The 22321-nt window shown below is 31.7% G+C and overlaps 4 protein-coding genes, 1 long non-coding RNA gene and 1 other non-coding gene across 6 annotated transcripts; 1 reads left to right on the top strand and 5 right to left on the bottom strand.

Annotated features, from left to right (window-relative positions):
- Positions 1 to 393: 393 nt before the first annotated feature.
- On the bottom strand, positions 394 to 1123 carry LOC128128754 (uncharacterized). The gene is made up of 2 exons (XR_008226776.1): positions 991 to 1123; positions 394 to 794 (listed from the first exon to the last, which is right to left on the bottom strand). It is a non-coding gene; the product is annotated as an uncharacterized LOC128128754 (long non-coding RNA).
- A 6569-nt stretch (positions 1124 to 7692) lies between these two features.
- LOC111906730 (uncharacterized) lies at positions 7693 to 8433 on the bottom strand. The gene has a single exon (XM_023902500.1). The coding sequence runs from the start codon at positions 8431 to 8433 to the stop codon at positions 7693 to 7695; it is 741 nt and encodes a 246-aa protein (XP_023758268.1).
- Positions 8434 to 10005: 1572 nt separating this feature from the next.
- On the bottom strand, positions 10006 to 11765 carry LOC111906746 (40S ribosomal protein S4-1). Its single transcript, XM_023902516.3, has 4 exons — positions 11609 to 11765; positions 11050 to 11127; positions 10681 to 10959; positions 10006 to 10617 (listed from the first exon to the last, which is right to left on the bottom strand). The coding sequence occupies exons 1-4, from the start codon at positions 11609 to 11611 to the stop codon at positions 10186 to 10188; spliced, it is 792 nt and encodes a 263-aa protein (XP_023758284.1). The 5' UTR covers positions 11612 to 11765; the 3' UTR covers positions 10006 to 10185.
- On the bottom strand, positions 11237 to 11362 carry LOC111906768 (small nucleolar RNA snoR111). The gene has a single exon (XR_002855340.1). It is a non-coding gene; the product is annotated as a small nucleolar RNA snoR111 (small nucleolar RNA).
- Positions 11766 to 14396: 2631 nt separating the features above from the next.
- Positions 14397 to 17236, top strand: LOC111906748 (probable membrane-associated 30 kDa protein, chloroplastic). Its single transcript, XM_023902517.3, has 11 exons — positions 14397 to 14892; positions 15330 to 15430; positions 15511 to 15621; positions 15703 to 15767; positions 15836 to 15917; positions 16026 to 16100; positions 16189 to 16259; positions 16338 to 16420; positions 16496 to 16560; positions 16630 to 16704; positions 16930 to 17236. The coding sequence occupies exons 1-11, from the start codon at positions 14754 to 14756 to the stop codon at positions 17047 to 17049; spliced, it is 987 nt and encodes a 328-aa protein (XP_023758285.1). The 5' UTR covers positions 14397 to 14753; the 3' UTR covers positions 17050 to 17236.
- Positions 17237 to 18372: 1136 nt separating this feature from the next.
- Positions 18373 to 19576, bottom strand: LOC111906744 (uncharacterized). Its single transcript, XM_023902515.3, has 2 exons — positions 18777 to 19576; positions 18373 to 18667 (listed from the first exon to the last, which is right to left on the bottom strand). The coding sequence occupies exons 1-2, from the start codon at positions 19372 to 19374 to the stop codon at positions 18603 to 18605; spliced, it is 663 nt and encodes a 220-aa protein (XP_023758283.1). The 5' UTR covers positions 19375 to 19576; the 3' UTR covers positions 18373 to 18602.
- Positions 19577 to 22321: the final 2745 nt, after the last annotated feature.

Genomic DNA, 22321 nt, shown 5'->3' with positions numbered 1-22321 from the left:
CGCATAGTTTTAAGGATTATTTAGAAAATAGAAATTCTGATGTTGGCCCCTAGTCTAGAAGTGCACAAAGTAAACCTTTTTTTTAGTTAAATCCCTAACCGATTTTTAAATAACCGGTTCAACGAAAATCAAACTGCTAGTTTGAGATAGGTTTTTATAAATAACTGAAACATGTTTATTGAATATTAATTGTTATTTTGCTAATGATTTTGGGGATCTAAGTTCTGGAAATTTCATGAAGGGTATAGGTTATGGAAAATGAAAACTCAGCTAAAGTTATAATCAATTAACTTCACAAGATAATGCAAAAATGCATTTGGAACTAAAAAAATTGTTATTTTGCTCGCAAATTGAATCTTTGAGCTGATATTATAAAAAAGTTCATGCACTCTGTAGAGTGAAATTTTGGTCATGGTTTTAATATGTTCTGCTTTATACCAAGACAATTATGATAAAATAACTATTCCACTTAACATATATGTTGATGTACCAAGATTTATGACTAATTACACGTTCATGGAGCTGGAAATTGTCCATAATACCCCTACCTATTAAGATAAATAATACTAGTGATTTGGGTTGAAAAGGAAAAAGCTGTATTGGGGATACAAAAAAAAAATCTTAAGTTGTATCCAAACAAAATCTCCAATAAAAGGGTTTATCGTTGCGTTGAATCTTTTTGACATTTGAAGAATGAGATGAAGAATGAACCATTTCCCACATCACTTGTATATCTTCGTATCCCCCACAAGCCTCCATGTCTTTGTAAAGACTCACCAGTCCATTCTTATGCCCTGCAATATATACACAGTTACACCTACATATATTAGAGATAAAGAACTTTTAATGGAAGCAAGATGATCGTAGGTTTGAGTCTTTCAATCAAGGACTTTGTAATATTTATGTGCATACCCTGCAAAAAATGCAGGTTTCTCTTTGATCCTATGGAGAGATGGAGGGAGAGATAAAGAGATCATCTATGGTCTTTACCTTTTGCTTTGTTTTTGAGGCATGATTTCAGCTTCAAAAGTATGCCTTTAGTTGATAAAATAAAAGAATTATTGAATTTGAAACAATAGCAACCCTTCCACCTCCTCATTGTCCACAACTGATCTACTTCAACTTCAATTCCTTACTCACTCACAATATATATATATATATATATATATATATATATATATATATATATATATATATATATATATATATATATATATATATATATATAATATGTTTAATTGCTACAACACAAATAACAATGGACAAGAAAGTAAGTGACACCCTACAAGACAAAGGAGCCTAATGATTCAAATTATATCAACTGTCATGAGACAAAATTTTTATGTTTTAAATAAAAGGCTTAGCACTACCCATTTAAGAATGCGCAAAGAAACTTGATCATACCCTCAAAAATAGTTTCAACTCTATTTAAATAGTCATGTTTTTTTATGAAAAAAAAAAAAGAAATATTTCACTACAAGAAAGTTGACTACCATAAAAGTAGAAATATTTCACTACAAAGAAAGTTTTTCTTTAACAAGGATAAAATTCATTGGTGTAGAGGCTGAGACATGTCGTATTAGAGGTGCCGTTGTTGTAGTTTCATGCATATAACTCGTAAAATGATCACTGAAATATTCCATCGGGAAAATGACTAAGGATGATAATGAATTTTTTATTTTGTTGACATTTAGTCTATTTTTTATACATCATATATCATACAGCTTGCTAAAGTTTTTCATATATTACCTTATAACCTACTCCACTCGGTTACAAAAGTAACATGTAAACAATTTCAATAAATTTGATAATATATGGTGTATAAAAAAAAAAGAATTAAACGTGAACTGAATCAAAAATTCATTATCCTCCTTTTCATGTGTATGGTTTGCCTTTTGTAATGCATAGAAATACATCTTGATAAATAATTAAATAATTATATTTGATGATATCTATACTAATAAATAAAACTCATTTTCTGCCACATATCATGTCCTCATTGATTTGGACACATGGCATTTTAATAGATTTTTAGAATTTATTTATTTCCACATATAATTTTCTGATTTGTTCACATATCATAACTTATTTCGATTATAATATTGAGAGAAATAAATGTTTCCTTGAAAAAGAATTGATATATTTATAATGAAATAAATGTCATAATTAATGAGAGCTCTAAAATTGATATTGATATTAAATTTAATGTTTAAATATTGATATTAAATTTGTATTTTTAATAAACCCGTATAGTACACGGGTCTTACACCTAGTATGGTATATAAAGAGAATTAAACGTGAACGGAGTAAAAAATTCATTATCCTCCTTTTCATCTATATGGTTTGCTTTTGTAATGCATAGAAATACATCATGATAAATAATTAAATTTCAAACAGAAAAATAATACATACACATTGGAAACTTGTATCATATGTATTTTAAATATTTATTATACCAAACATTATTAATTTTTAAACTAATTTATCAGCTAGCTTGTCAAACAGAAAATTTATCTTAAATGGTTATATTAAAATATAGGGTTTACAACATGTAAATTCTCTCGAGGTTTGTACAATGACTATTTACAAGAAACGGAACAATACAAAAGGAGCTCTATTTTTTCTAATTAAGGCAAAAGACAATTATATATCGTTAATTGGACTGTATCACGAAAAAGGAAAATTAATGTATGAGGTGAAAGAATATGCTATCGTAAAGTTAGATTGAATAAACAGACAAAATGAGTAGGAAGGATTGTTGGCATTTTTTGCCCAATTTTGGTATTTTTATCCAAGATTCGAATTAAAATAGATACTTAAATATTAGAAGGTGGTGATGGAGCCTTTTGGTCAAACGATTTGTTGGCTTTTCTTCTGTATTTTGTGTTTGTAGTTTGTAGTTTGTACCACCTCCACTCTTTTGCATACAAAATATATACAATAATCTTTTTTATAAATTATATAAAAAAAACATATATAACACATATTATCATTATTTTGAATACCTTTAGATTGTTAAATCAATAATAATTCATGGGGTTCTCTTTTCTCAATATCAATTATCTACTTCAGTCGCTTGATAACGGTGGGAAATTAAAGAGGATAGTGGCAAATTGGCAAGTATAGAGCATGTGCTCCCTACCAAATGTGATTGATTATCTTTGGTTGACCTGCTGCCACTGTTCGACAAACTACTTAAATGGACATACTTTAACAAAGTCAACTTTAGATTTCGTTCCTTTAATATACAAAAATTAAAAAACTAATTGTATAGTGTTTTTTCATATTTCTATTTCAAGTAAATAAGTTTACTTGTTGGTCTCGAAAAGTAAAAGTGTTACTCAATCTTCATTGAAATCATAACATGTGTATCATTATAAAGACATTTTAGTCTATTTTCGTTTTTTCTTCGGCTTAACTTTTTCTATCAAATTTCATCCATCTTCGAGGTTGTAGCTTTGGTATCTCCTCGGCAGTGGCAATTGCTAGCCTACCTCGGCAAAAACCTGCCACATATTAGTATGTTGAGTTCGGCGAGCCAACTCGGTGAGCTGATGTAGAGGAGAGCAAAAAATATTTGTAATTTCCAAAAAAATCGAACACTTTTCAAAAATATACTCATTTTTCAAAAACTGTCTGTTTTTTTTTCCTTCAAAATTTCAAATTTAAAATACTTTTCAACCATAATGAATACAAAAAACTATCACCATTTTTCACGGCTCTCAAACCTTCAATATTCATCTCTGTCAAATATTCAACATTCATTTACCCCTCTCAAAATGTTTTCCTCTTCCAAATTGCACCTTGGAGCACGGCAGAACAAGTGGCTTTGGCCCTTGCATGAGTCAATGTACAGGAGGAACCGATGGTTGACATCTATGAACGTGGGTTATCTTTTTGGAACAAAATCATCCAAGTATCCAACCATTCCATCACAAAATGAGTAGAGGTTGCTACTGAAACAAATGTGAATTAACAAAATTTATGAAAGTATTGTATGTTCTCATAACTTCCAAAAAACCAATTACAATAGTTTATATAATGATTTAAAGATAACGATTAATTTGAAACAAAGATAAAGATAAACTCATATCTAATTTGTGAAGATAGCGACTCCAACTGAGAAGATAGTGATTCCAACACTCCCTCTCAAGTTGGACTGTGCAGATTGCAAACACCCAACTTGCCACGTAAGTAATGAAATTGTTTTGCTCCAAGAGCTTTGGTAAAGATATCAGCTGGTTGTTCTTCCGTCTTTATCGCAACGATCTTGATTTCTCCACTCATAACTCGTTCCCGAACAAAATAGCAGTCCATTTCAACATGCTTCGTACGTTCATGATAGACTGGGTTGGCTGCAATATGTCGAGCAACATTATTGTCGCACATCAAAACAGTTGCATCACTCTGCTTGGCACCCAGATCACACAAGAGCCAATGCAGCCATATAATCTCACAAACAGTGCTTGCCATGGCTCTGTACTCAGCTTCAGCGGACGACCTAGCTACCACACTTTGCTTTTTCGTTCTCCATGAGACAGGAGAACCCCCAATATCAATGAAATAACCCGTACACGACCTTCTAGTGGAATGACAACTAAGCCAGCTAGCATCACAATAGGCAGTAAGAGTCATGTCTCCCTCTGACGAAAGAAATAACCCTTGTCCTGCAGTGGTCTTCAAATACCGAAGAACTCTAATATCAGCATCCATGTGGGACTGTCTAGGTTTGCTTATATACTGACTCAGTTGATTAACATTGAAAGCAATATCAGGCCTAGTAACCGTAAGATAGAGTAAACGACCAACCAACCTTCTATACTTTGATTCGTCAACTTCTAGAGTTTCATCCTCTTTCATCAGTCTAAGATTTTGTTCCATGGGAAAATCACTAGGTCGACAATCTTGAATGTGACAATCCTCAAGAATGTCTAAAGTGTATTTTCTTTGGCTGATCACAAAACCTTTTGAACACCTAGCAACCTCAATTCCCAAGAAATACTTGAGTGGGCCCAAATCTTTTATACTGAACTGACGTTGCAAGTTAATTTTCACTTGATTAATCTTATGAGCATCATTCCCCATAAGAAGGACATCATCAACGTATATGAGAGCAATGACACATAACATTCCATTTTTGAAAACAAACATGGAATGATCAGCCTTTGATTGTTGAAAACCATCACTGATAAGCACCTTGGTAAATTTTTGATACCAATTCCTTGAGGCTTGTTTCAAACCAAAAATGGATTTTTGTAACTTACAAACACGATCTTCTTCCTTTTTAGAAAATCCCTGTGGCAACTTCATGTAGACTTCTTCTTCTAAGTCACCATGCAAAAAGGCGTTGTTGACATCAAGTTGGTGAACTTTCCACTGTTTCTTTGCTGCAATGGCCAAGGCACATCTTACAGTAACAAGTTTTGCCACTGGAGCGAAAGTCTCATGAAAATCAATACCTTCAATCTGGGTATACCCTTTTGCCACAAGGCGAGCTTTAAATCTTTCTATCTCTCCATTGGGTTTATATTTAATCTTATAAACCCATTTTGAATCAATAGCTTTCTTCCCTTTTGGAAGATGTGTTAAGACCCAAGTGTTGTTTGCTTCCAAGGCCTCGATTTCCTTCTTCATCGCTTCCCTCCATCTAGGATCCTTCGTTGTCTGTGAAAAATACTTTGGTTCGTTGTTCATTGATATGGAAGTTAGAAAAGCATGGTGTGATTTGGAGAACTTCTCATAGCTCACGTATTGTGAGATAGGAAAGGGCTTTCTAGAAACCACCTGTGTCTTCGTTGTAGGATCGAGAGAAGGAGGTAAACCAGTAACAAAGCCATCAAACTGTTTTGACATCGTTCTGTGACGAGTACTTTATCGTAATCCCTCGTTAAGATCAGCTGGTGGTTCATTTATTGGTGGAGTATTGTCAGCATCACCCCTATCATCTTGTGTTAATTCTGATTGAGAGCGATTGTTGTTGGTCTCATTGTTATTCTCCCTTGGTTCTTCACGAGTTTGAACCTATGGAACAAAATTTTCAACAAAAACTTCTGCACCAGTCATGGCATCAACAAAAGGTTTATCGTTAGTACTTGCATTATTATTGTAATTTTCTCCAAAAGGGAAAATGTTTTCAACGAAGGTTACATCTCGTGTGTTATATATTCTATGACTCTTCAAATCATATAGCTTGTACCCCTTTTTTCCATTAGGATATCCAAGAAATATACATGCTCTCCCTCTTTCTTGGAACTTATCTGCTTTACCAACACTGTTATGGGCATAAGCTAAGCACCCAAAAACTCGAAATTGACTGTAAGTAGGCTCTTTTCCTAACAGTATTTCATGAGGAGTTTTGTCATTTAAAACTGGTGTTGGTAGTTTATTTATGACATACTCGCCCCAAAACTCGATTGGAAGAGAAGCTTGAAACCGGAGAGCTCTAGCCATTTCAAGAAGATGCCGATGTTTTCTCGCGACAACTCCGTTCTGCTGTGGTGTATATGGGCATGATGTTTCAAGCAAGATTCCATGTTTCATGTAGAAGTCCAACATGTGTTGAGATCTAAACTCAGATCCATTATCCGTTCGGATCCGTTTGACCCGTTTTCCAAATTGGGTTTCCACCATATTATAAAACATGACTAAAAAATATGCTGCTTTAGTTTTAGTTTTCATAAGATATACCCAAACACCATGACTGAAGTCATCAACAATAGACAAGAAATAATGTGCACCATCAATAAAAGCATGTCTATAACGACCCCAAATATCAACATGAATTAAGTCAAAACAGCTAGAAGTTTTAGCAAAGCATAAAAAAGGTAATCTACTTTGTTTTGCACGAATACATGAATCACAAAAATGACTACTAGTGTTTATATTTTCTAAATGTTGGATCTTCTTAAGAACTGCATCAGAAGCATGTCCTAATCTCTTATGCCATATTTCACTTTTAGTCCATACTGCCATGACCACTTCGTTTTGTTTGAATGGTTCGAGGTAGTATAGGCCATCCTTTTCTTTACCCATCCCAATCAGGTTCTTCGAAGGTAAGTCCTGTACAAAACATTTGTCCGGAAGGAAGGTTAAAGAGCAATTTAGATCTCGTGTGATCTTACTGACCGACAATAAATTGTAGTTAAAATCTGGCACACTGAAAACATCCCTAAGACTAAAACCTTTAGACAAGTGTATATCACCCACCCTTTTAACCTCCAATGTCTCACCATTAGGGATAGTCACAGACGTATAATCACTTTTGGTTTTAACATTTTCTAACCAATTTTCCCGATGTGTAACATGATCACTAGCCCCAGAATCTATAATCCAAGAATTATTAGCCTTAGTGATTTTACCTGTCATGTTGGCGGTAGGAGAAGTCTTTTTGCTGTTTTCTGCAACCTGATTGGTCCGCAATAGTTTTTAAAGGACTTCAAATTCAGCCTTTGTTATCCCTGGTACAACACTGTTATCGGATATGGTAGTGGCAGCCTTTGATGGTGTCTTTTGTTTGTTGTCTTGAGATTTCGTCTGTTTTGGGTTCCACCACTCTGGATAGCCGATAATTTCAAAACAGCCATCCATAGTATGACCAAATTTCTGACAATTCATACACCAGCGATCTTCATTCCTTTTCTTGGTAGAGTTTTGCGAGATCTCCTTTCTTTTCGAACCAATTTTTCCATAGGTTTAGAAGGCTGCTACATCACCACCAGCATGACGATTCATCCCAACAATTCTTTGTTGTTTATCTTGGCTGACCAGATGGTAGGCAATACTAAGAGATGGTAACGGAGTGGAACTCAAAATTTGTGTCTTGACAGCGTTATACCCATCATTTAGTCCCATTAGGAAGTCATATAATCTTTCTTTCTCTCGAAGCTTCATGAACTCTTTGTTAACGTCGCATTTGCAGCCTTTACAAACACAGGAGGGTGTGGGACTTATAGATTGTATTTCATCCCATACACTACTAAGCTTTGTGTAGTATGCAGATATAGACATATCTCCTTGACGTATGGTGGTGACGGTTCTTCTCAGCTCATATGCTTTGGGGGCATTTTCTTTTCCAAAGCGTTCTTTAAGGTCCACCCAAATATCGCGTGCAGTGGCTGCATACTTGACACTTCTCTTAATCTCCTTTTCCATTGAGCTTACCAGCCATCCTCGAACCATTGTGTTGCATCTCCTCCAATTCATCAGCTCATCAGAATCTTCTTTTGGCATTGGCATTGTGCCATCAACAAAACCCATCTTGTTTTTGGCAAACAATGCATTTGTCATCTTGTTTTGCCAATCACTGTAATTTCCATCATGGAGCAAATTTTCTCCAACAAAATTTTGGCCTGGATGATCAGCAGGAGTGAGGAAGAATGGAGACGTGATATCAATGGGCGTCTTGGATGAAGACGCATCAGCAGGGCCTGTCATGGCTTAGGGTTTCCAGACCTGCTCTGATACCATGTGAATTAACAAAATTTAGGAAAGCATTGTATGTTCTCATAACTTCCAGAAAACCAATTACAATAGTTTATATAATGATTTAAAGATAACGATTAATTTGAAACAAAGATAAAGATAAACATATATCTAATTTGTGAAGATAGCGACTCCAACTGAGAAGATAGCGATTCCAACAACAAAGAGAAAATTTACACCAAATTGAAGCACACAAACAAAATGATAGTACAGTTTGATAGTACAATTTGATGTTTTCTTTAATAGAGTGACCTGTAATTGGGGAAATGGTGTAATTGGGAAAATTGTGAAAAATGATGAAATGCTATTAAACAAGACTCTAGAAATTCTGTCATCGATGCAAAAAATATTTATGGTATCTAGAGTTTTAGAGTTTTGACAAGTTTTCAAAAGGTGCTCAAGAATATATCAAGGTTTTGAAAACCGGACCGGACATCGAACCGGTTGTCTTACTGATTCGATGGTTCAACTGGTCCGACCGGTTGGACCGTTCCTAAAAACCGGAAAAACCGGATATATATATATATATATATATATATATATATATATATATATATATATATATATATATATATATATATATATATATATATATATATATAGTGTGCGTGTGTTATGTGTATAAGAATAGATTAAATATGTGCCTATGTATATTACCAAGTTGTATAAAACAAATAGCCTAAATAAGTGAATGTGAATATATGTAAAATGCGTGTGCTGTGTAAGAAAAAAGATGGTGTAATATGTGTATATCAAAAAGAAAGTAGTAGTTTAAAAAAATATAGAAGAGTTATATTTGAGTTATCCCACATCGGTGGGTGAGAAACAATTAAAAGGTAAACTAAGGCTATAAAATGGAGCCTGGCCAACAACGCTTAGAAAACAAGCCAAATAACATTTCAATCGGCTGACTCTTTAAGTCGGCTTGCTTGTTTTGAGCTGGATATAAGAAAAATAGTATTTTTTTCAATAGACTGGTTTTAATTCCGGTTGAACCAGCCCGGTTTTTTCTGGGTTTCAGTAAAACCGGCGGTTTTTTCCGGTTCATAATATAGACGGTTTTTGAGAGATAAAAAACCGGTAACCCCACCGGTTTCCGGTTCAACCGGCCGGTCCGGTCCGGTTTTCAAAACAATAGAATATATAGATAGAAGTGGTGATATTTTTATGTTAACCTTTTTTATGTTTTATTTTCAAATGTCTTATTTTTTATTATCATTTACTTTTCAATTCGATTTTAATGAAACTTTAAGTTAATATAACTAAGATTGTTTTAAATAATAATCAAAATAAAAACAAATACAAACATTAAACCACAACACATTGAAATCTCTCAACCCACTTAATCCATTATTTCTTTTATTTTTCTCAACCCACAACACATTGAAATAGCATATTTCCCAACCCATTAAATTCACTCAATTAAAAACATATAAAACAACATTTGGTAAAAGCTCTTAAACTTATGGTACAAGAGAGAGAGAGAGAGAGAGAGAGAGAGAGAGAGATTTTATAAACATATAGTTGAACATCAAAAGGTTAACATAATAATAAATAAACATTTAACAGAAGTTTTTACCAACTTGCTACAAAAATTATTGTGCATTCCGATCTCATATAGCCCTAAACCATAACTTGTAACACAAAAACATAACACTTCAAACCTCTTTCAAGAAAACAAAAACATAAAAACCAAACCCAAAATTAAGCAACAGCATCTTGAGCAGCTCTTCTTTTCCTAGCCTCCTCAATGATGGTCAACTTAATACCCTTTCCCTTAGGCAAAGACACCCAGGGCTTTGACCCTTTTCCAAGAGTAAACACATTCCCCAAACGAGTTGCAAACTCATGTCCAGTTGAATCTTGAATATGAACAGTTTCGAAACTCCCCTTATGTTTCTCCCTGTTCTTAAGAATCCCAACACGCCCTGTGTTTCTGCCACCTGTCACCATGACAACATTCCCAACATCAAATTTGATGAAATCGACGATTTTGTTTGTGTCGAGGTCGAGCTTGATTGTGTCATTGGCTTTGATTAGTGGGTCCGGGTATCGGATTGTTCTTCCATCATATGTGTTGATGTAGGGAATCCCCTTTGACCCAAATTGGACTGATCTTACCTTGCACAATTTAAACTGCAAAAAAAAAAAGTTAAAAACAAAACTAATTTCCTTACTTAGACTAATTTTACCACTTACCTTAGCTTCTTCATCTCTAACTGAATGCAGTCTGAATCGACCTTTTGTGTCATAAAGAAGACGGAAGTTTTCATTGGTTTTGGGGATAGAAACAACATCCATGAATCCAGCTGGATATGTTTTGTCAGTTCTAACTTTGTTGTCAACAAGAACATGTCGTTGCATTAAAATAGATTGAACCTCACGATATGTCAATGCATATTTCAACCTGTTACGAAGGATAAGGATCAAGGGCAAACATTCACGGGATTTGTGGGGTCCAGATGATGGTTTAGGAGCCTGAATAAACCAAAATTGAGGATTAAATAAGTGGAAAACAAAGAAAAATGTGAGTTATTACAGAGAGAGGTGAAAGAAGAGTATACTTACAAAAGCACCACCAAGTTTGTCGAGCATCCAATGCTTAGGGGCATTGAGCCTCTTCATGTGTTTCTTTAATCCTCGAGCCTTTGAATACAATGAAAAAGGTTTGTTAGATAACAAACATTAAGCTAACAAGTTGTAATTTAGAAGGAAAGTAGCAGAAATAAGCGTAGGGTAACTTTATATGCATAAATTGTGGACAAGCAACAATCAGATCATCAATCGAAATAATGATGACTGAAACGATATCTTGCCTTCTTTACTTTATCCTTCAGTTGTGAAAATGAAGAGACAATTGATGAATGTCACTCAAAAGTATCAACAGAGGAATATAAGCATGAACTTTAAGAAGGTCAATACACGAGCAAGATATTTCCAGGATTTTTTTGCAATAGGCTCGTGATTCAGGCCAACAAATTATAAGTTTTCGAAAAGCAAATAATCATCAAGAATGAAGAAACAATTGAATGTATATGCATTACAATTAACCTAACATGCATATGAATTTTCCGTACAACATAAACATTACATAGAAACAGTGCAGAGAAATAAACATGAATTATACCATGGTTGCGGTGTCCGGCGGGAGATCTAAATCTCCGGTTGAATTTTCGGCTAGCCTGCTACTCTCCTCGCCACTTCTCTGCAACTAGATGCCGCAACCGAAGCGATTTTCTTAAATCGAAGCTCTGGTAAACCCTAAATCCTATGCTTATAAACCCACAAAACCACCATTGGGCTTGAAATTAGGCCAGCCGGTCAGTATATCAGGCCTAAGTTTTATTTTACCATTGAAATCGGGCCCATTCGGTCATGCTCCACAATCCATTTGTATAGTGTTAAAAACCAGAATTTTTTCCAAAACATTATATTTTGTTCAACAAAAATCAAAATCAGCTTGTGTTAGAACTAGTTCGGTTTTTAACTTGGTTTTTGAGAAAAGCATTTAAATCTATAGGGGTGAAATCGGTATCAAAAACCCTATTTTTTCATATTTTGCCGAACTTTCTTTTGGTGTCAAAATTTAATGAAACTTTCGTACTTATTAAAAACAAACAATAAGTAATTTATGGCTAGACCATAAGCTAAGGTATTTTCAAGATTTTCATGACCATTTAGATGGTTCAAAACCTTATTTTTCAACTTTTAAATTTTAGAAAAGTATTTCCTGGATATAAGATTAGAAAATTGTCTTCTGAAACCTCTAAATTTATAAACAAAAAATTGAATAAATAATGGATGGAAACAATGTCCTTTTATTATATACTAGTTGTGAAACCCGTATATTATACGGGTTAATTAAAACATAATGTTAAATAAGAGCGATTAAATGAGAAGTTTATTTGAGTTTGAAATATGAAATAAGTGAAAATTATGAAGAAAAAAAATATGCAAAAAATAAATTAATTAAAATTATGTGTTTAATTGTTAGACCCGTGTACTAAATGAGTTATTATAATAAAATGTTAAATATAATGGTTTAAAGTGTAAATTTATTTGAAATTGAAATTGAAATTTTAAATTTCAAAATTGAAATTTTAAATTTCAAAATTGAAATTAATAGTTATTATAGTAGATTTAATTTATGGAAACTAAATTAATGATATAGTGGAAATGAATAATGATATAATTGACAAGTGGAAAATAAATATATTTCAAAATTATAACAAAATGACATGTGGCAAATTAAATAAGAGAATGACAAGTGGCAATAACATTTTCATTTATTATGATAGATAGATGGAAATCAAAGTTTATTACCTCTTAGGTCATTAACTTTCTAATATAAGAGGTTTTACTAAGCGTAGAAACTTAAAATTTCAAATTACGATATTAGTTTATCTTTGTGAATAACCTTTTTTTGATATATTTACTTTCTATATGATGTAATTCATAGTTTTAATAAATCAAATAATAATCCTCCTTAATAAATGAAGGTTTTTTTGTCACATGTCCTCTTCTCATTCAATTGGACACATGACATTTTCTAGAATTTTTGAATTTTTTATTTTCCATTTGTCATTTTATTGTATATTTATTTTATTAAATTAAAATTTCACATTTAATATGTAAGGTAATATATATGTAAAGTATTTATTAGAAATGATTTATATATGTAATGTATTCAATGTATTAAAGTCTCATTAATTTTAATAATTTAAATTTTTTCTCATTTTTCTTATAAATTCAAACTTTTCAAATTGTTAAAATTTTATATTTAATTTTTTTTAAATAAACCCATGTAATACATGGGTTTCACACCTAGTATGTAAAACCTAATAATATGTTGCTACAAATAAGAATTGGATATATAACATTTTAGATTATCTCAAGTTAAAGTATTTTAATTTATTTTGAGTTTTTATTAGGTTATTTAAAAATAATCAAATCTGAACTATCCGTCCGACTCGTTTTGAATCCAAGTAAATTATGTCGGGTCAGGTATTGGGTGTGAAATTTCGAGTATTAGGTTAACCCGGTATTTAATTAGTTTGGATATCAGGTAGGTGCAAAAAAATTCGGATATGACTTTGAGACATGTTAATATGACACATGGACAAATCATAATCTATCTCACTGAAAAATAAAGATCAAAGCCAGAAAAATAATAATATTTTTAGGGATTTTGTAAATCTAGATATTGTATGGTAATGTCTAGCTCGAAATCTTATCACATCTACCCTAATAAATTAGAATGATTTTGCCACATGTCATTCTCTCATTCAATTGGACACATGTCATTTTGTCATAATTTTAAAAAATATTTAATTTCCACTTGTCATTTACTTCATTTTTTTATTTCCAATATATCATTAATTTAGTTTCCATAAATTAAACCTATCATAATGACTATTAATTTCAAATTTTAAATTTTGAATTTCAATTTTAATTTCAAATAAATTTATAGTTTACACTTTTGTGTTTAACATTTTGTTATAATTTACCCGTTTAGTACAGGGATGTAATAACTAAACACATAATTATAATTTATTTATTTTTTGCATTTTTTTCTTCCATTTTCAGTTATTTCATAATTTTAATTCAGATAAATTTCTCATTTAATCTTTTCTATTTAACATTTTGTTTTAATCAACCCGTATAATATACGGGTTTCACAACTAGTTGCATACTATGCGATAATTGAATTGTAGTCCAAACAATTACGTTTAGATAGATACATACCGAAGAAGGAAATGATTTATTGCCTCGTTTAAAATCTAGATCCAATTATCATTCTACTATTTTGAAATAATGTATGAAAATTAGCCTATAAAATCCATATAAAATATAAAAATTAAAATGAAAGTGTCATTTTGACATTTAAGCGATTAGTTTTTTTTTTTTTTTTTTTTTTTAAATGGCAATACTCGAAATCCCAAGTTATCGGGTATCGGATTCGGGTAGTTTGGGCAGAATAGACTGGCTATTGTCTACTTTTGACACCGGTAACTTGGGCCATTGATTTAGAACATGGTTCATACTTTATAGCCACTTCGGTTAAATTTCGTCAAGTTTTCCCTCATCGCAATTCGCACAACCCAAACGAAGGTTGCAATACAATCACCACCACAAGTACGAAACCCCCAAAACATAGAAGACTAGCAGCACGAAAACCGTCGATTATCCCTTTGTATATAAAATAAATCTTCCGACTTGTTACAATTTGGGGATTTTGGTCGACGTAAGGTGGTTTTGGTTTTAATTCATCAATGAATTCAATGGCACTGAGAGCACCTGTTGCAGGGTTAAGTATCGCTTCAACAACATCAGCTTCATTACAGGATTCTTCTACCAGAATTGGATTTTGCAAGATTCCAACTAACAGGACATCGTTCTTTGGTTCTGGAGGTAACTTACTGATTAATATACTCAGACCCAATTCAAAATTTATCAGTTTATAACATGATTCATCCTTTTTTTTATGTTATAACTTGTACAAATTTCATTAGTTAAACTTTCTGTTATGTCAATCATAAACCCTTAATCTTCTAGATTTATGCGTTTTCTCAATGATGTTGATAAGGTTACTCGGATTGAAGTGAATAAGTTAGTGGTTAAGCGATGCTAATTCTTCTTATAATATAATCATCCCACCTTTGTGGATGAGTTTTCAAAGTTAACAGTGTCTTTCAAGATTGCCATAACAAACAATAACTGAAAGCACATTGCTATTCCTTTCATTTAGTCAACATAATCAATGATGAAAGATAAGGAATTCGTAGAGGTAAGTAAATATATGAAAAATGATTAAAAGTCCTTTTAATGATTTTACATTTGTGTTGCAGTTGGAGCCCTAAAGATTAGAGTACGACTAGATCACCCTAGAAATACAAGATGTTATGGGATTCGCATGAATCTTTTTGATCGTTTTGCACGAGTTGTCAAGGTTAGGTTGTTATTATTTGGATATTCATTATGTCATATAGTTTTTTTTTTTGTTTTAAATTGTTATTTTTGATCTGTTAGTCGTATGCAAATGCACTTGTTAGCACCTTTGAAGATCCAGAAAAGATCTTAGAGCAAGCTGTTCTTGAAATGAATGATGATCTAATAAAGATGCGTCAAGCTACAGCTCAAGTACACTTTCATTTTTTATTTATTTATATATATTTATTTACTTTTGGATATGAAACTAATTTCATGATTTTGGTTGTGAAGGTTTTGGCATCTCAAAAGCGGTTGGAGAACAAATATAAAGCTGCTGAGCAAGCTTCTGAAGACTGGTGAGTCACCATGTTCTTTTTTTTTTTCATAAATGTTTTTTTATAAAAAAAAAAGAATTAAATTTTAGGTACAAAAGAGCACAACTAGCTCTTAGTAAGGGAGATGAAGATCTTGCACGTGAAGCTTTAAAGAGGCGTAAATCTTATGCTGTAAGACTTCATTTTTCATTTTTTTTAGATCTATAAATCACTCATAATGATTTTGATATTTTTATATAAAAATATATGATATGATTGTATATTTGTGTTGTTTTACAGGACAATGCAGCTTCTTTGAGGACTCAACTTGATCAGCAGAAAGGTGTTGTGGATAATCTTGTGAATAACACTCGGGTAGATTTTTCACCTCTTTTTAAATATTGTTTCCAAGATCTTAAATTTTTTGCTTATTTCCAAATCTTTAATACATTTCTCTTAACAGATTCTAGAAAGCAAGATACAAGAGGCTAAGTCAAAGAAAGATACTCTCAAAGCACGTGCACAATCTGCAAAGTTAGTTTTTTTTTTTTTAATAACATTGAGATTTTGCTATATAACTTGTTGGAGTTGATGTATTTTTTTTTTGTATAGAACTGCAACAAAAGTAAGTGAAATGTTGGGGAATGTGAATACAAGCAGTGCTCTTTCAGCATTTGAGAAGATGGAAGAAAAAGGTTCCCTTTCTTTCTATCTTAAAACAAAACAAAAGACATGAATGCCCTTCTAACTTTTTTTTTTTTTGATGTTAGTTATGACCATGGAGTCTCAAGCAGAAGCCCTTAATCAGCTAACAACTGATGATCTTGAAGGAAAGGTATATTTTCTTTTTCTCTATAATATATTATTGGATTAAGTCATTCTTTCTGAATTTACCCTTTTGCAGTTTGCAATGCTGGAGAGCTCATCAGTTGATGATGATCTTGCAAGCTTAAAGAAGGAGCTATCTGGAACCACAAAGGTATTTATTTTCTCTTTTTTTTTTTTCCTTTTAAACATTAATGAAATGACATTATCACCCTTCATTACAAAATCAGATAAATATGCTTCATTTCGAAATTAATAATATTTAAGGTAAAATAAACAAAAACCTTTTTCACCACTTTCTCCAAGATCCATTGCAAACAAGTCCATCAAATTATCATATTATTTTTCCTTCCATAAGGGCATTGTTGGGATTTTACAGAAAGGAGAGCTTCCACCAGGGAGAACAGCGGTTTCCAACTCAAAAGCAGCATATCCATTTCCGGATCTTGAAATAGAGAATGAGCTGAATCAATTAAGGCAAAGAACCAGAGACCTCTAGAATCACCTTCATATTTTGTTTGGAAAATGGTTACTCAAGCTTAAACTTTATTAAATTCCAGTGTTACCCTTTGTCAAAATTTATTACAAAATATATACTCATGTTATTGTGGGACTTTTTGTTTATGTGAATTTTTCATCAGTTTATTGAGTTTTATAATTTATAAATGGACAGAGTTCATATTTTCCATCTATTTACAACAATATTTGTCGTGGCTTACACGTTAAGGCAGGATGCAAATCATGCTTGCATTGGGGTGTTTGGACAGAGTTCATATTTTATGATTGTATGAGAATGCAAGGGCAAATAGGTCTTTTTAACTATAGTCAAATGTCCTTCCAAAATTACAACTCTAACTGTACACATTTTTCTTTTACATGATATCTTAAAGAGAACTTGTTTTTATAAAGTCGGTTGAAATGATTTTGACAAAAGAAAATAAGATGAAATATAAAGATGATGAACTATTGGATTGAAAAATATCATCATATAGGACATACGTAACTTTGATAAATAGGAAAATATATAAGTATTGGGTTAAAAAGAAATATATTATTATATAGGACATGATATAAATGATGATTATTATTTGTCGGATACTCGGATTATACATTTAAACAGCATAAAATTGTATTTAATATGTATTTAAATTAACTTAAAAGAATTTATGTTAATACTATATATTTATTTTCTTAATAAGTTTACATCCATGTTTTTAGTTAATTAATAATAATAATAATTCAGTACTAATATTTTTTATGTCTAAATTTAAGTTATTTTTGTTTTGTTTTGATTTGATTTACTCATACAATAAGTCAATAACTCAAATTACAGGGTCTCTTTTGTAATTTTCTTATAATTTGAAGGGTAGCCGTCCTCCAATTCCAATTTCCAAGCTACTCACTTTTTCATAAAATCCCTTTTCAATTTCGCCAAATCATCTTCTCCCCTTTCAATTCTCTTCTTTACAAATGAATTACTCGTTTCAACATGTAATTTACAAAACAAAAGCATTCTTCTACATATTCATATTATGTTATGTAATTTTATATTTATAACTAACTTATTAGCTAGCTTACCAAACATCATTTTTATCCGTTAGAAACTAGTTTTTTTAATTTGTTTACCAAAAATCATTCGGATGTTGTATCAAACATTCAAACGTGTTGAATGTAGACCAATTTAGAGGTGATCTTTGAATGGTGCCATTATTGAGAGGTTATTGAATAGCCCTTATATGTACCAAAATTAATACAAAAACCTCATCAAAAATACGCAAAATATAAAAATTGGAAGAATGAAAAAAAAATAAACACCAAGAAGTCGAGGAGTCAATTAGTATGCGGTATAAAACTAGTACTTTGAGTTCAAGTTACATTACGAATCATGTAAATCTAAAATCCTCAAAAACTATCTTCTTCAACTGTTAAGAAAGCATCAAATAAAATTAGCAACACGTAGATCAATATCATCCATGACATGAATTTGAACTTGGTTGACCTTTGAATGCTCCAGTGCTTCAACGTGCTATACTATATATGCGATCAGCTGCTTCAGTTATTGTTTAGGAAAAATACTCTTTCTGAATAATCATCTGGTCGCATGTTTAGTTTTTGCCCTGATCCATTGTTATTGTACAACACACATGAGCATTCAAATGGTAGAATAAATATATCTTATAAAAGCAAGATCTATCGTTAAAAAGCTGTGGTTATATGCATATATACCTGTAAGATGTTTACTAGACAAATCAGGCACAGTGTCGGTCTTCTCAGGCGGCTTTTCTGCAACGAGATCCGCTCGTTCAACGCTGCCACCAGGCCCACCACCACCACCACCATCTTCATTAAGCAAATCACTTTTCGCTTGATCACCACCATCATCTCCACTTCCATTATGGTGAAACATATTTGAAATGAAAGTGTTGATAATCCCACCGCCACTTTCTCCGTCACCACCATCGTCTCCACCATGCCCTCCACCGCTACCGATGCATAAATCTTCGCTTTTCTCTTCAACTGTAACATCAGTTACATCACTTTTCATTAAACCACCAACTTCAACTTCTCCTCCTTCTATAACACTTTCCTTCTGGTGAAAAACATTTGAAATGAAAGTGTCGATGATCCCACCACCACCACTTGCTTCCAATTCTTCATTGACAGGATCTTCATCGAAGTCTCCACCACCATTAACACCAAAAATGCCACTTGGCCTCTTTTCGAGTCTTCCTATATTGATTTCCTCTTCGCCATCTCTTACTCTCTTGTTACTCACTTTTTCATCGAATACTAAATCCGGCGGATCTAACATACTATCTTCCATATCTTCCTTTTGGAAACCCAGCAAGTTTTATAATGGTCACTGTTGTTGTATGTTCTTTAGCTAGCTTGCCCACACATATATATAGGAAAGACAATTTGCTAGCGAAGTATAATTATACAGATCTCGTTTTCATAAAAACTAATACTATAATATTCTGGTATAAATCATGATGACTCATTCCTTGAATATACGATATAACTCTGGAATAGCATCTATTGTTAAGTTTTTTCATAACAAATAATCACAAACTAATCAATTTAAAAGGCTTTAAAAAGCTATATAACATGAGAGCTTTTCTAAGGAGCAATCGATTTGTATTAAGGACAATATTGATTATAACAAATACAGTATTATCATATAATTAAATGTAAAATATATTAATTATGGAGATTATTAATGTATTTTATATTTAACATAATATTTATTATAATTAATGAATTTTATATTTAATTATGATAATATTTTTTTTAATTAATACTATTTATATGTGTCCTAAAGACATATGTTAGAAAATCTTTTAATTGTTTTTATATAAGTTGGTCATTCGTTACAAATATAGGAAAAAAAAATCAAAATTTTTGTACTGGTTTCAACAAAAAAAAACATCTAAAAGCAGACACAAGATTTTATAGTAGGGATGACACGAGAAATTTAAATAGTGACATGATAGTAGGAAAAAAAAATCAAATTTTTTTTGCGTTGTGTAAACGAAAGTTAGGAGTTGTCGGTGTTACTATGAGACACTATATAGAACCGTCATTAAGCTTGACTACAAAATTTTTGATGTAAAAACTCTTACAATAATGATTAAGTTTTTCATTAATTTTGTTTTTTTGAAAAAACTGTCATTATGGATGTTCGTAAAAAAAATATTGAATTATTATAATTACTTAGGCATCTATATGAATTTAATTTATAGAGTTTAGCGGATTATCACATCATCATTCTATTTTTTATACAACTTTATCATTTTTTTATACATGGACCGAACTTTGTAAAATTTAATGAATTTTTAAAACCATTTATTATAAATCTAAATTATGAAAATTATTTAAGGATTTTTTCCATTGAACTTTAATGTAGCATCTTACTATTTAGTTATATCTATTGACATTTACAATATGTTCCATGCGATTCGAATCATAGGTTGTTATGGTTTTTTTGCAATGCAATTCTCAAAGAGAATATGATTTACATGTAGACTTTGAAGGGCGGAAGTTTATTTTCGTGAAAAGAATATATCAATTGCCCATTTGTCTTGTATAATCATATTGTGTAATATAATGCAATGAAACATATATTTCTAGTTTTTATAGGAAACTTTGTTTGTGAAGGGTTTCAAACTATACCCCAAAGACTTTTGAGGAAAACAAAAGCTCGTCTCACGTCCTTCCCTTGTTGATTTGTGTGCTATCTTAAACATTTGTCATTTATTATCGTTTGGATATGCAAATGTTTTCACAAAAGTAGCCTTATTCGGGTATATTTCGTTGGAAAGATAATGCACATGCTTGTATTGTATATTGTTAACCTTGAAAATTGAAATGGACAATTGGGTGTGGTACCATTTAATAAATTACTGAGCAATAACAACTGATTGAGGACGTTGATGTCGACATGCCGTTGTTAAAACCTACGATACAAAAGAATAAATGTCAAAATCATAAATCATGTGAGTCGCTAGCTTTGAGAATAATTGTCGATGTGGAAAACACTAAGGTCTAAAAGGTAATGTTGTATTTGAAAAGATGTAAAACAAAAGAAACAAAAGTCTTACAAAAGAAAATATTATAAAAATTAGCAAAAGAAAAAAAAAAAGTTTTACAAAAGAACAAGGATTTTAAAATATTGGTCATAAATCTTGATTGTTTAAATTATATTGCAAAACAAGGATTTTTAAAAAATTTAGCAAAAAAAAAATTACAAAAGAAAATATCAGAAAAAATACATTGGTCTTGGACCAATACAGATACTTTTTTGGTACAAAATATAAAACAAAAAATTCAAGTTCTCCCTACTTTATATAATTCAAAAATCGACGATTTTCTTATTGTGGAGACAGATGCATCACAAGACACTTAGGCAGGATGCATAAACGCAATTATACATGGAAAAGTATTATTGAGACTAGATAATGAGGGAAACCTCGTTCCTAACCCATCAAAAGCATTCGATGATAAATATACAATGTTAAAGCATATAATGATGAAGCATACGATGATAAAGTATATAGTAATATGAAAATATCACCAAAAACATATAATGATAAAATATAAATTACAAGAAAATGATGAATATATCACCTGTTTCTATCTCAACTTTCCATTTCTTCCATTTCTTTGGAGCCTATAAATAGAGCTTTGCTCATGTGAAATAAACCAGGAGTTATTTGTGTGTTTAAGACTTGAGTTAACTCTTAATATTCTTCTCTGTTGAAATAGATTTCTATTTCTAAATAGCAGAGTCCTCTGTCCAAAACCATCCATATAATCAAAACAAGATCATCATCAAGATCATCTCGACGCATCCTCCGATCAATTTTAAAAAAAAAAATTTGTCTTTTCGGTGGCGGGAGGAATGACACAAGCAGTAAGACATTATTGAAAACACGCGTCCTTTCGTTGTGGAAGGATTTGTAATTTATTATTATTTGTCATTTGTCGTTGTATAATTATTATTTATATATGTGTCGGTGGCGGGAGAATTGACGCAAGCAATGACGCATGAAGAAATTATAAAAGATATTATTGAACACTTGTCCTTTCGTTGTGGAAGAAATTCTAATTATTATGTCATTTGTCGTTGTATAATTATTATTTGTATTTGTCGGTAGAATATGACATAAAGTAGTGTCGGTAGGATGTGAATAAAGTTTTAGACCCTTAGACTTTATTTCACATTCTACCGACACTACTATATGTCATATTCTATTGACTAATACAAATAA

The sequence above is a fragment of the Lactuca sativa genome, chromosome 9, assembly GCF_002870075.4.
Source record: "Lactuca sativa cultivar Salinas chromosome 9, Lsat_Salinas_v11, whole genome shotgun sequence".
Taxonomy (NCBI): domain Eukaryota; kingdom Viridiplantae; phylum Streptophyta; class Magnoliopsida; order Asterales; family Asteraceae; genus Lactuca; species Lactuca sativa.
Note: the sequence above shows the minus strand (reverse complement) of the source record. Positions and strands in the feature narration are given on the sequence as shown.

Bases quoted from the DNA above. Each gene is read 5' to 3' on its own strand.
- LOC111906730 (XM_023902500.1), bottom strand. From the start codon at position 8,433: ATGACAGGCCCTGCTGATGCGTCTTCATCCAAGACGCCCATTGATATC.
- LOC111906746 (XM_023902516.3), bottom strand. The intron at 10,960-11,049 runs GTAAGTATACTC...TGGTTTATTCAG, and splicing joins ACAAACTTGGTGGTGCTTTT to GCTCCTAAACCATCATCTGG. The intron at 10,618-10,680 runs GTAAGTGGTAAA...TTTTTTTTGCAG, and splicing joins TTAGAGATGAAGAAGCTAAG to TTTAAATTGTGCAAGGTAAG.
- LOC111906748 (XM_023902517.3), top strand. From the start codon at position 14,754: ATGAATTCAATGGCACTGAGAGCACCTGTTGCAGGGTTAAGTATCGCT. The intron at 14,893-15,329 runs GTAACTTACTGA...TTTGTGTTGCAG, and splicing joins ATCGTTCTTTGGTTCTGGAG to TTGGAGCCCTAAAGATTAGA. The intron at 16,421-16,495 runs GTTCCCTTTCTT...TTTTGATGTTAG, and splicing joins TGAGAAGATGGAAGAAAAAG to TTATGACCATGGAGTCTCAA.
- LOC111906744 (XM_023902515.3), bottom strand. From the start codon at position 19,374: ATGGAAGATAGTATGTTAGATCCGCCGGATTTAGTATTCGATGAAAAA. The intron at 18,668-18,776 runs GTATATATGCAT...ACAATGGATCAG, and splicing joins GTCTAGTAAACATCTTACAG to GGCAAAAACTAAACATGCGA.